The 14,751-nt window shown below is 34.5% G+C and overlaps 1 protein-coding gene across 3 annotated transcripts in view; it reads left to right on the top strand.

The window, feature by feature from the left end:
* LOC124635326 (knirps-related protein-like) overlaps positions 1-14,751 on the top strand; it is a 67,570-nt gene that overhangs the window by 37,941 nt on the left and 14,878 nt on the right. For all 3 annotated transcript variants that reach the window (XM_047171204.1, XM_047171203.1, XM_047171205.1), the window contains one exon: positions 14,153-14,230. In XM_047171204.1, coding sequence (XP_047027160.1) covers positions 14,153-14,230 — 78 coding nt within the window. The remainder of the gene's footprint in view (positions 1-14,152; positions 14,231-14,751) is intronic.

The raw sequence follows: 14,751 nt of genomic DNA, 5'->3' as shown, positions 1-14,751 counted from the left end.
CTTTGCTATGATTTAATGGCTGCTGGGCTATATACTATTGTTTTATTAATGAGTTCGTTTTTTAAGCAAATAGAGCGTGGTGAATAATTGAAATGAGATCACATTAAGGGTTTTGCAGAGTTAAGGCAGGACCATTTGCACAGGTAGCATCAAATCAGTAACTGTAGGCACGTTATAGATACATAGGTAAGGTTCTTCTTCATTTTATTTAACGTCATCTATAGCTCCACAAAACAGTAAACAATTTTCCAACATTGAAAAATCATCATCATCCTCTTGCCCTTATCACATAGAATAAATAGTAACTATACAAAGTAGAATATCAATAAAATTTCAAAAACCTGACAAAGTAACACACAGTTTCCGTACACTCGCGTTCAACCTGACTGGCACACAACATTGATATTATTTAATGTCGTAATAAGAATTTGATGACTCGTTATTATCCAGCGAAGGTTGTCGACGGCAAATGTTCCGATGTGACACAAGGTCGGATAAGTACATGCAACTAAACGTCTTCTGACCTCATGAGGTATTTCACAATCCGCACATTTTGTGGCCTTTGTCTTATAGAAATCGACACTGTAATTTGGAGCTAAATGTGGTATATTTTTCGCTTAGATTGCGGCTTTTCTGTCGTTAAATATATCGTAAGACGGGAGCTGCTCTATTGACATACATAAGGTTGATATATCGTCATGCGTAATAACTACAAAGATACGGATAAAATGTGCACATATCAGTCTTGTCTATCATTGCATAAAAAGAGGGAATTCATCTAAAATGTCACAAGACCACACACAATGAAATAAGAAATTTAAATGCCAAAAATTATTCTCAGAGCTATTTTCGTCATGATTATTTCAATCAAATTACATAATTAAATGAATAACATTTAAAATATTGCAGTTTTATTTAAATTCTTATTCATTCATTTGACTGAATTATGCGTTACATAAATACGGCTGTCAATACAGCCAGATATCATAGCTATAAATAATACGAAAAAAGTAAATTGTCAACGTAACTCTACGGTTTACCGTCATTATTACGTCGGCTGTTGTCTGACGCATGACGTCAAGAGACGGTAAAGAAAAACTTATACAATAATTAATGACATGGTGCCCAGTTTATTTGCACGCCAGTGTACATATTCTTATCTGAATCCTTATTGGTATCTGATGTTATTCGTGTATTTAATATTGTAGGTATCTGTTTGTAGACATTCCAATATTGCTACTCGGAATTCATAATATTTGTGGTATCTGGGTGTGCCCTTAAAATTTTCAAGTTAAGATGAATGTCAAAATCAGGCCTCCTTGCTATAAAATACGTAACAGACTTTATATTCTCTCGCGCTAACCACACAACAAATATAATTTCATATAAATACATTAAATCGAACGTTCTATTTATGAATTCGAATTCGCGGTGCAAGCGCACGAGCGGTGACAGTTGAATGCGCGCGCATCCCGGGCGCCCCTCATCCATATTGATCCATCGATCTATCTATGAGTTATTGCGGCGGCACTGTGTGATCTAGATCGCGATATATTCCATAGACCGTGTTGTCTAATGCATTTTAATATTGCCCACGCGTGGGAAATGGATCATGGAAATGTCACTTTATGGAATATGGCGGCCTGTCACGAGTTTTTCTGGAATTTTCTGCGGCCCGCCTTTGAAGGTAGACTTGAAGGATGTATGATTTATAGTGCCATCTCGCAGATACTATCTAAGCTAAAAAAAGAGAAGTATCATTGACAAATACGAATATTGTCCTTTACACGTCATACTTTTCATTATGATAAGTATCTTACATGATAAGCAAAACTATCCAACAAGCAAACACTATTATACATATCAACATCTCAGATGACAAGTTCATATCTAAACGACCCGTTTAACCCAGCGGTAATTCCCTAACAATAGCTATTAAGTAAATGATATTTATATAGCGAAATATGTTCGCTGATGCATCGATGCACCTTGCTCATATATGCACCTAACTGGTTTAGAGGCTAACACATGTAATTGTTGGTCATACGAGAACATACGTGCATATAATTACATGTTGTTTTCTTGTGTTACAGTGAAATAGAACTAGTTTCTATTAGCAAGGAGTACCAATTAGTAACGCCCTATTTTGTATGGAACGTCCTCTATTTCTGAAGTTCTTGTGTTAATCGCAAGCGTCATACAACTTTCAAAATAATCAGGTGTTTCTTATTGGTATAAGGATTAGGACTTATTAATTGGATTACTTAATTAATTCAAAAAAACTATTAGAATCAGGATTATAGTCGATCAGTTATTTCCAAACCTCTTAATACTATCCAAGCCCTAATGAGTTTGATGAGTCACCCTTTGATAAACTACATAGATTCCTTAGAAAAACCAACCCTCAAACACCGTTTAAAACCAGTCCAACATTAACAACTAATTGTGTATCACGAGTGAACGATAACACGCGTCGCTTGCGCAAGCGAGGCGGGGCGACAGCGACCAATCGGTCGTCAGCATTGCACGCATGCGCGGCGCGTGCTCTTTATACCTATCCGTCGAAGATCCGGCTTTTTGGAGTGACGTCACCTGTCACTTGTCAATGGCCACTATAAATTCTTGTAGAATGATCGATTTTGCGGTTGTAGCTCGGAATTTGTAGAATAATTGATTGCTGTAATACGAGGATATTTTGAGGACACGGGCTTGAAAGGTTGTTTAATTCATCGACCGATATATAAAATGGTCTGATTTCAACCTTAAATACCAACTAATTGGTACGAGTATGAATCGCTCATGATGTCAGAAAAATCGTAAACGTAAAAAATCATTCTATCGTGTTTAAGTTTTCGTGAGTGAGAGACAGTATATATTTTTTATTATAATTTTCTATATAAAAAATTAATGTAAATATTATGTAAATATTTGAATTATGTAAATAACACAGATTCCTAGATAAAATGTAAATGATATGTTCTAAATAAATAAATGACGTTGTAATTTTCTATATTGAATAGTAAATACTTATCGCAAAACATGCAATATTATTTACTTAAAGTAATAAAGATTTAAGATAAGTCATTATTTTCTTATTAGGCGATTCAATTAAATTTGAAAACAAATAGTAATAAAACAATACAACTAATTGCGGTACTTCAAACTTCATTTTAAATACCAAAACAAGCACCCATAAAATAAAGACATGAATTCACTTGCCTATAAACTTGAAATATTTCAAAGTTTGTGAAATTCTTGTTAAATTCACCTACCTGAATAGCTACACACATTACAGCTTCCTCCCTGAAATGACTGTCGAGCATATAACATTTATGAACCTTACATTTTAACATTACTGATAACTCTTAAGGCTAAATCATCGCAATTTGACTACGCCGGTCTTACGGCCCTAAATTAACTCTATGATCTTAATATAATCTTAATGTAAAAGTCCATATTATCAGTACGATGTCCACTTATTTTCAGTACTTTAAAAGAAAAGTTAGTCCTTCTCTACAGTTCATGTCCCTTATTCTAAAACATAGCGTCACTAACAATAGTCAGTTCGTTGGTGCGCTGTGATGCCACAGACATACTTAGATCTAGAAGTGCCGTCCAGCCAGCACTAGTAGCTATAAAAGCAACATTTTCTCGTTGGCTTTCCGTCGCGCGGTAACTCTAAAGAGCCCCACAATGCTTCGCTAAAGCGTAACTTGTGCAAAACTTCTTTTCTCCGAATAGATCTGTTTTACGACTGCATTTGTTTCGGCGCGCGCGCACCACCGCCTTTGTCCTTTCATGTGCCGACACTTGCGTTTTTTTTACTCGTACGCCCGACACAATTACTCATTGTTAAACCTTTTTAGTGCAAATTGTTTTACTATTCGCAAACTTTAGGTTTATGCTCCGAACGGTGATAAGACTTTTTACTATTTCCTTAACAACTGTTGCGAATTTTTGCATGTTAATTTCTTCTATTTGAAGTAACGAGCTTGTATTGTTAATAAATTGTTAGTGTTTTGTGTTTGTATTTTTGAAGTCCACCGACTGGCTAGCGATGCTTTCATTGTTTGATGTGTAGTAATGTTGCTCATAAAAAGCAAAGAGTTAGCCTTCGCTAATACAATCCATTTCCTCAGTAAAGTCTTACGACTTTTGCAAAAGGTTGTGCATTCAAACGTTACTTTTATACTCCGATCTCAATGGAATGGGTTTATTATTATATTCGTAGTAAAAGCTGAAGGAAAATACTCTGTGGTTAGGGAAACAAAAATAACGTGGTCTATTCACTTGAAACTATTGTACTTTATTGGTTTTATACTTCATCGTAATAAAAACCTTAAAAAAACAATGACCTCTGATACACACCTGTTGAAGTACGTATGTTATGTTTTCCAAGTACCATTTTAACATCTAGAAAATATATTTAAAGTAACTTAAAATTGTGACTTTGTCCTTAGAGTTGCGCCTACACAGACAAGACCGCGGTTACTTACAAATCAATTAATCAGTCTAAAACTCAACATAATAGTTTTTAAATGTTACTAATGTACTCGATTGCGTGGGTATCGATATCATTGTATTCGGATCCGATTATGAATTGAATCGATTCGGTGCAACCATTGTGAGTGACAATGACACGACACTCGGTTACTTTGACGACTTTATACTAGTAATATATTCATGGTTTTAAATTAGATTTGTTAGTGATGTCATTTGATCGTTTTCCGGGTATAGGTTAGTGTAATATAGCAGCTGTTGATGCCTTAATTATAAGATATTGAAATTTTAATCACATAAAGCTTTTATAAGCATTTGACTTTATTATAATTTATTGTGTATTAAAAACGCTTGTCTGTAACAAGTTGGGCGGTTAGAGACAAATTATAACCGATTATTTCTTGTATATCAAAAAATGTAATTTACGTTAATGTCACATTAGGACTAGAAGATGTCCAATCAGAGAATTTATTGGCTATATGTGACAAATTTAAAGTAGTGGGTTTTAAAACAGGGACATTAATGAACACAAATCAACTTTCAAATTGCATTGGTAGTGGAATATCCTTGGTAGAAGCAGTCGGGCGCCACTTTACATAAGGCTGTGCACCACATAGAGTATCGCTATAGATAGCGAACAGCGCGATGCTCCACTAAGATAGCTGCGGACACGGGTCACTTGTCATGGGAAGCGAGACTGTGACTAAGCATTATACAGTCCGACTTAAGGTATTGTTCGACTATTGCGATTTTCGTTTTGCTAGACGTGTTTTGATTCAGTACATCCCGATTTTTTATTGTATGATGAATAACGTGTTAACAATTTTCTTACATATTGACTACAAATTGATAAAAAGAAAAATACTTTGACATCAATATTTAAAAATATTTTTGGTTGAACTTACGTATAATATTTAGTCCCCAATCAAATGTTTTCTAATTATTATTGAAACAATAGTAACTTGATACCATGGTACAAGTTTGCACATCAAAATAAAAACACCTGCAGCACGTCGAAACTAAAAAAATCGCACTAACAAAACCGCTCAAAAATTAACGAAGTATAACTTACATCAAACAATAGCAGTAACAACAAAAAACTGGTCAAGTGAAGCCGCGGCGTATCATAATACTCCGAATGTACCACTCGCCGGTTCGATTCCCGTGTCAAAGGTCGGAGCCGAACTCAACAATAATATAATAGACGTAGAAAGGTCTAATCTAGTCTATTATTTAAATCCGTATCTAATATAATGGGATTTGTCTGTCTATTGACATTTTTAAGAGACATCTGATGGTTCTATAGGCGTTAATGAATTAATTCTTTATGATTTTTCGCTGGTAATCGTAGATGAGAAGATAAGTCGGGAATGTCGGCGTCAAGCTTTCGTCATAGATGTCAGCTACACTTGATATTGTATGCACCTACCTATGTTTGGTTATTAACCTTCACAGAGACAATTAATAATAGCACTCACAACGCCAGCTATATCTGCAACCATACAGAATTATTCGTTTAAATAAAACTAACAGTTACTTTGTGTGTTAAAACATGTTTGTCATCCTGAACTGAGCAGATGTTGAAATACATTTCTTTGGGTAACAAATTGGATTCTTTCAAAATGCACGCAGTATGCATCTGCATATCACAAGTTCCAAGTCATCGAATGCTAAACATATCTCGCTCACACGTGATCAATAACGTTCTACAATTCTAAACTCAAATTCATTCATTCGAATTCCAAAAATTTGAATTGATTACGCAACGTCATTGGTCCCTATGCATTCTTTTAAACAACGATCGCGAAATAGGACTGTTATATTTTGAATTCTATCACAAAGGCAGAAGAATTGGATTCATTAGAAAGAGAATAATATAAAATAGTTGAGCTACGTGGGATTCCATATAATGAGGGTTGTTCCAATACCATTTGACGCAACTGTTGAAATATTTTGTCACAACAATTTGTCACGGGCTGTCAAAAACTCTCGTGTCACGCTGACAAGTCACGTGACAAGCGTCCCGCTGCCAAAAGGGATGAATTGTATCAATTAGGAACGATTAATCATTCGTTTTTATCGATAATCGATTGGTTAACGGAATCGTTTAAGATCAGAGGTGAGCCCCTTTTGATATGACAAATAATCGTATGAAAAATCGTTGAGTTTGTGTGTGCCCATTTTTTATTGATGACCTTTCGTTGCATATCTCTTTTCAAATCTTTATATCATTCATCATTAACAATATTATAGGTTATGATAACATTTTACGATGAGTTTACAATATTGCGCAGTGACATTTGTGCCAACGTGAGAAATTAAACATTTCGATATTCTTGATCTGAAATATTGTGTGCCACGCCTTACGTATATATATTTTATAACCAGACAATTAATTGGTAGCGAGTCGACATGGATTCCGTCACAGATAATAAAGAATGAAGTAATTTTCCTCATTAACCGCCACTTATCATATTAGTAGCGGAAAAATATCTTCTTAACGCCGCGTATTAATTACAAATTACGATTAATTACAACTCGTGTTCCGTGCTCGTGAACAAAAGAAATGAGAGTGAATGAAAGAATGAGTTTTTTTTCTTCAATTAAATGTTTGTTATGTTCTGAGATCTTTATTCAATTACGTTCTTAATTGCGTTCGATTAAGTAATTTTATTATAAAGGCTATGTTTTCTTCAACTATCTACTCGGCTACAAATATTATGTTATGTAAATAATCTATTTTACTACCAATTGTCTCACAAAATCCAGGTGACCTTACCTGAGCTAATTAGCTAAAAATACAAAAACACACACACAATTTCAATTAAATACTTTTAACCGAAGCGAAATAAAGTACTGAACTTAAAAACTGCATACTTATCTCTTGGCAAATAATCTTGATCATTTACATAGACATTTTAGCATAGTTCTCGGTAAACCTAGACCAATTAAATTGACAATATTAATTGAACTGTTCGCCACATGTTATTACACTAATTGAAGCTGCGTGTAACGATTGATCAATTTAATTGGACATTTGTACCCGTTTGGATGCGCAAGAGTACCTTTGAACTTCGGGCTTTTTGATGTCCTTGCGTTGGTTGATTTGTTGTTCGTTTTATTTTGATGTTTACTTGGTTTGGTTTGGTTGATTTATATGTACCGTTAAGTTAAACTCTGGCAAGTACATAGATGAGATTTTTTATTTATACTTGATACTTACAGTTCTGCATGACACGTGTTTACCCTCAATCACTTCAGTTCAATAAATTACTAAACATCCGAATTTATATTATTAGTCGCTATTATAAAAAAGGTAGCTGAACAAATAGGTAAGTCATAAGCATTCGTATAAAAGATTTATATATTTTCTCATCTTATCCTTAACTTGACTTTCAAGACTCGTTTTTTAGTTCACTTATCATTCGTCTGTGACTATTTACTCTGCACAAAATTACGCGTTCATAATTCATTTAGTTACAACACTTCTTCTACCCTCAATCACACTTGGAATAAAAACCTCGTTATCTACAAAAGTAACTTAGCAATTTAGTATAGTTTTCAAGATGACATACGGACAGACAAACAGACGGCTTATAATAATATTGTTACGGTTAACAGGTGTAACGTGCGAGAACCACAAGAGCATGACAAATTAACACCTATCAAAACGAAATCAAGAGTAGGGCCGGCTCTAGGTAGGGGCAGCAACGTAATGTAGAGATGGAGTTCATTTCAATATTAACTATTAATTTTCTACAGTAAATAATATAATTTTTACAGTAAGCGGCCTCACATTTCGAAAATAAGAGGTAAAATATTTGACTCTACATTTTATGAAGAGACCCAAAAAAATATCAACCATTTAATTATGTTATTCCAAATTCACATCATCAAAAATCATCAACAAACAATTAAATCATCAACATAAACTTGAAAGGGTATTTGCCAAAAACGCTTCCTAAGATCCAAAGACCTAGTAATAGTAAAATCGTGAAATAATTTGTCTATCCATGTTTTGTCCTCCGTAGCCTCAGCGGTTCAGTTCCCGCGCCATTACACATTCGTCTCGCTCACTTATAAGTCTACCCGCACTTGTCTTTGTGAGAACCTTGGATCTTCAGCTATGGGAATTGGATGAAACTATGGGTTATCGGCTGGTCTTCTTTCTTCTTCAATTGGGTGAAGATTATTTTTGAGTACATTTTTGTGATTATTTTATATTTGTATTTTTAATTATCGTAATTAGTTACGTATACAGCAACATCTTTAACTTCACCTTCATAGCATTAAATTTCAATTTTAATAATCCATTCCACTTTGCCTTTTATCTAATCTAATTTTAACTATCTTCAATCAAAATACTCTGCTCTAAATATATCTGATGCTACATATTACGGATCAAAGGTTTTCAAACGTCTGCCCATCACATTAATGTGGTATCAAATTAGTTTCACGTTCGTAGTACTATAGCCGTACGACAGCTGTGATGTGTGCCTGTCAAAATACAAGTTTATGCACTTCAGCGAACATATCTACTGACTCTATTCCAACTATGATATCTAGATTAGATGAATCATCTTTGATAAATTGCGCGATTAAAAAATTATGCTCAACTAATTGGTCTTCATCATCATTTACCTCAATTAGTACAAATTATTTTCGTATATTAATTAATTGTATTGCAGATCTAATCAGTAATCAACGCTAATTCAGAAATTGTGTAAATAAATCTACTTCCAATTTCTTCATGTTTAACTATGGCAGTTATTCATAAGGAAGTATCCCATAAACCGCCGTCAATCCACCATTACGGCATGTCATCAGTGCGCGGCTCAACAAATGCACCTGTTAACCCTGCCTCAGAATCCCATAAACCCCATAGATTCCCACGAGGTCGCCGGCGAGCCGCATCGATAATGGTGGTCACGCCAAATGACAGGCCGCCTCGTCTTTCACACGATACAAATAACATGTCTACCTCACCGACGGCACTTCCACAGTAAAATATAACTCAAGTATCTACAGTAAGTAGTTGCAGGAAGTAACCTTCTAATATTAGAAACGTGTCAAATACTAAGCGATCAAGTTATTGATGATGATTTGATAGCATGTCTCCAAGACAATCTAGTGTGAAGTGTAGTCGACATTGCAGATATTAATATTAATACCGTTGCAGGAAACGCGTACAGTTTGCTGTTGAGCCCCGGGAACATTTAAATATGTAGATTTAGAAGCTCTCCCCCATAAGCAGTATCTGGAGATGTTTATAGCATAGTGTACACGGATTCGTTACAATTTATTGCAATTCTCAGCAGCCGAGCTGCGTGCCATTTAAAGTTCAGTGTTTTTGTGTGCGTTAATTTGCTGATTAACTCATCTCCGACGTCTGTAAATCACATAAATAACGCAGCTTCGTAGGTTCCCTCGTACTCATGTAATCACAATCTGAACAAAAATATCGTATTCCGATTAATGGAACCTTTATGAGCGATCATTTTGATTTAAAGTGCAACCGTTAGTGCGGAAATTGGTCCTGCAGCATAAGATTTAATGTCTGTAAGTGTGCGTGTATTCAGTATTTAATGGATTCTGCTGCAATGTTCCTTGCTATAGATGATTTCTGGAACGGCTTCTAAAGATTGTAATATCGACACGTTTCAGTGCAGCGGTTTACGATATAATTTATACAGACGCTACTATTGATGAATGTTATGAAATGATGTATTTTAAGAAGTGCACGGGGCTCCTGCGTCTACGCATTAACGAGATTAACTGTCGATCCTCTTTCAATGAATTTCCAGCTACCTTGAGGTTCGCAATACTAGTGAACGTCCAACTCCATTCAAATCACCAGATTATAATACTTGTCAACAAATTCACTAGTATAAATTGATTTTTATTAAAAACATAGAATGGGCATTACATAAAAATTAACTAGTCATAATAATAACTAACCACACATGTTTGAATTTGAATCCGGCATGCTATCCGATTATAAATCAAAATAAAATCGATTTAAATATAACGACGGCTTTAATCATCGAAATATGAAGCGATTAATATGCTAATTGCATTTCCAGATTATAAACGAGATATATGATTGGAGACGGACTGACAACGGTGACAGCCATTTCGACTGCGAGCCTTTCGCGACTCCAAACTTGTCATGAGCATTCAATTTATTTGCTTGGTTAAACTTTAAATTGGTCCAATGTAAATTCAACTTTAATATATTCTCTTGTGGTCGGTTTTCTTTTGTTTATTTGTATGATATGGGCTGCCCTAAAAAGTTGAACGCGAGCACGAAATTAATTAAGTCATGTAGTAAGGGAATCGATCTGTAGCTTCACGTTACACGGTTCATATCGAGATCACTCGGACCGAGTGTGCCGAAGTCGAATCTTTGCATATTAGGTCATTAACCTTGACGTGTTAAAATGCATTTTTATATCAATGATAACATTTATAATTATAATCATTGTGAGCTGAATTATCTTCATTGTACAATTTAGAACGCTTATTTAAAAATTAAGTTTTTCTATATGGGCCATTTATTGTTATTCCTTTTATATTAAAAATATGGTATATAATTACTCAAAAGTGATCCAACCTTTATGGATGCGGTTGATTGGGCCAATTATTGGTGATTATTGGAACGATGCCTATATGTGCGCACGCTGTGACATCACCAGTTAATCTGATGATCTTGATACTTGCATATTGTAATTAATCCGCAATTATGATATTTAAACCGCAGCAGTTTTTACAATATATGCGCAAACGACCACAAATCGTTTCTGTGAAAAGAGGGAACTATATTATTGATGATGTAAAAATGATTCATGCAAAAATTACTGTGTTTGTTATGATTGCACAAAAATTGTCTTCAAGGGATTTTAGGCTTAATTTGTTTAAGTGATAATTTCGAAAAGAGTAATATATTTTTAATATTTTAGAAACCAAACGATAAACAAAGAACATGAAAATATTGCGGAAAATAATCCGGACTTAAATACAATGGGAATCGTACTTCTTTATATAAAGTATCACGTTTAGTCGTAGTAGTAGTAGGTTAGTTAAGTCCCGATTATTTATAAACATATGAAAGTGTAGAACCCTGAAAGTTCTAATTTCGAGGTGCGCACGATTCGACGTTCGATAGAGGACGGAGCCACGCTGCGTGATTTACTTTATGTTGACGTGGATGTTACCGGCATCGAGGCTTTAATTATTATGATGTCATACAACGATAGAAATTTTTATTGTTAGTTAGAAAGTCGATAAAGATGTGGTAGAAATTAATGAAGCAATAAATGTTGTTTTAACTAATTAAAATATAATTTAGTTACAAACTTATCTTATTAGGGAAAAAAGTTGCCTCGATCTTAGTCATATTTTTTTGATAATTTTGTTCAAGACTTATTACAGGTCGAAAGAAATCGCCTCAAATGTATTTTTTAATAAATTGCTAAGTCTTTGATATTTGTTACCGTAACATTAAAACCTCGTAGGTAATCCTTAACCACGCAACATACTAAAAAAACATCCAAGCAACATTTTAGCTACCCTCTAAAACTCCCGCAATATTTTACCGTCTCTAACATCGTGTACAATGTCCCGTACTTGCGCGTACGCATCCACCTGCATCTCTGTCGATCCCGAACCACTAGATAAACGGATGACTACGTCGCGACTCGGCTTTGTTCGTTTTCTACCGATTGGAATCTCGGGAATTTTCACAAAGTTTATTCCCGTGTTGGCGGATAAATCTTGAGATGGTTTGTGCTTGTGCAATTGTTTTTGTGGAGATGTATTGAAAGGGTTTTTGGTTTGGGGGAAATTGTTATCAGTTGTGTTTTGTTTTTGTTTACTTAGAGCGCTGCCTGTGGTATAGGCCTTTATTAATGAAAGAAAGTTTGGAACTCAGGAAATATATAGAGAATTATTTTCCCCAAAAACATAAGGCGAAACGGCCCTTTCGCCTTATGGCTATATGTTTTTCGCTATCATGGTTTCCAATCAATTTAGATTTACACGAGATAGCTTAAAAGTTAAAAATAATGCACAATAAACAGTTAGGCGCCATATAACATTAACTCGAATTCCCTTAAAACAAGTTTAACCCAAAATACTGTCTTCATATTTAGCATCGCGATATATTTCCTCCGATTACTATCGCTTTGACAAGCGGGGCCTGGCTCACCAGTTAGTTTGTATTGCGAACCATTCAGAAATGGGATCCGTATATTATAATTTTAAATTAACAATAGCCACTACCTAATATTACATTACATACTCTGCAACAATAATGATGCTTTCCTTAAAGTAAAAGGCGAAAGATACTTTTTACAAAATAATGTTTTTCTACATCATAAACAAGTACTCCAGTATTTTATGATCAAGAAAAAATACTGCTACCAGAAACTCGCCATACTTAGTATATGATGACAACGGTCATAATCGTACAGATAACTTTATTGTGTGAGAATAAATATAAGGATCCTAAATGACACACCACTTTGGACGACGCGGATCCCCAAATAAGACATTCCTTAATGGGCTCAAGTAGTGGCCAGTGTAGCAAGGCTCCTGTCAACTCGTAACTCCTCCCTGTACCCAAGTCTTGTATCTCTTCAGTGTTAATCACATAATTTCGGTAATAACTGACATTTTAGTAGATTTACAACGCACATTACATTATATTAGCGGCTTAAAAGTGTAAAACCGTTGAAAGAAAGATTAAAATGTAAGATTGTCATTACAGTAACTCACTTGATGACAGGGAAGGTACTACTTATGACTTTATTGTTATTTTTTAAAGTGTAAAAATAAGCTCGATTTAATTAAAATTGGTCATTTATGCGTGACAAAATTTATTCATTCTGAACGTTCGCAGATGGAAAAACATTTTTTTGTTAATCACTTGCATGATGCCGACGGACTAACTTGTGCTTACCTCATAAGGCAAGTTAACCATATCGATAATATACACCGTGACTATAGAAAAACAAATGGCAACTACATAGAAAAGAATTCAATACAATAGAAAAAAAAACAAATGCGTCTCTACTTTTGAAATATAGAACGCGTAGAGCGTCACGTAACGCATATGGAATAATATCGCAACAATTAATATCGTTTAATCGATACATACAAAACGATTTTATCGCATATGCAACCAATAACATGCCCCATGCTCTTCGAAATTAACAACTAAATGACTGATTGGAAAATGGCCGATCTCGGTCACGGCATATTAACAGTGAATTGGGTTTCTGTGGCGGATTTTCAGTTGCATTTCGTTTATGTCGAGCGATAAGAGCAACAATATTGGCTAGTTTTGTGCGCGAAGCGTGTGTATTTTTTAAATGCTTTTTTTATATTAATTTTTGATTCACTTATTATTTTTTCTTTTCTTTTTTGGTTTTTTAGTTCTTTTTCGAAACTCCACAGCCTTTTGGACTTTATATCTCATTTGTGATGAAATTTTTCGTCTTAGGGATTCATACTTCATAATTTGAAAGTCCAATGGAATTCCTGTTTTCCACACATTAAATCGATATTATTAGACTTTATAATATAACCCCTTCCTTCTCGACATCTATTATACTTTGTTACACATCTAATAATACCCTATTTTCTATTTCAGATGAACCAAAAGTGCAAAGTATGTGGGGAACCGGCGGCCGGCTTCCACTTCGGCGCGTTTACGTGCGAAGGATGCAAGGTAAATATCTTATATAATTAATATAACTTTCCTTTATACGGGTGAAGTCCAAAATATAGGGTAATGTGACTTTTGAAGGTGGCCTTGACCGATTACTAGTGGCTGTACGTGAAGCTATGAATGCTAGGGAAACCAAGTCACAATTTCTTTTATCAAAGACTTCATTAAACCGTTTTAAATGTGAAAACGCTGAAAAGGATTGCTTACGTTGAAAATCTGAGGTAATATAGGAAAATTCTTAGGAAGAAATGTACCTTAGTTTCATGGAATATATAGCTGTGATAATACAATAGGTACTAGGTACATGTACAATAATATTTGCTCGGTCTCAAACAGTTGCATTTATTTACAATGAAAATTGACCTTGACATTGAGAGAATAAAATTATGATTTATTTTCGAAATATTTCCATACTCTCCATACTAAATAGGGAAAGCTAATTTCTTCTTTAAAAGCTGCTTTACAGCCTAAAACACTACATTAGCGTCAAGTAATTAAAAATCTATGTAATCATTAACACT

Source organism: Helicoverpa zea, chromosome 12, assembly GCF_022581195.2.
Source record: "Helicoverpa zea isolate HzStark_Cry1AcR chromosome 12, ilHelZeax1.1, whole genome shotgun sequence".
NCBI lineage: Eukaryota > Metazoa > Arthropoda > Insecta > Lepidoptera > Noctuidae > Helicoverpa > Helicoverpa zea.
This window is presented reverse-complemented; position numbering and strand designations above follow the sequence as displayed.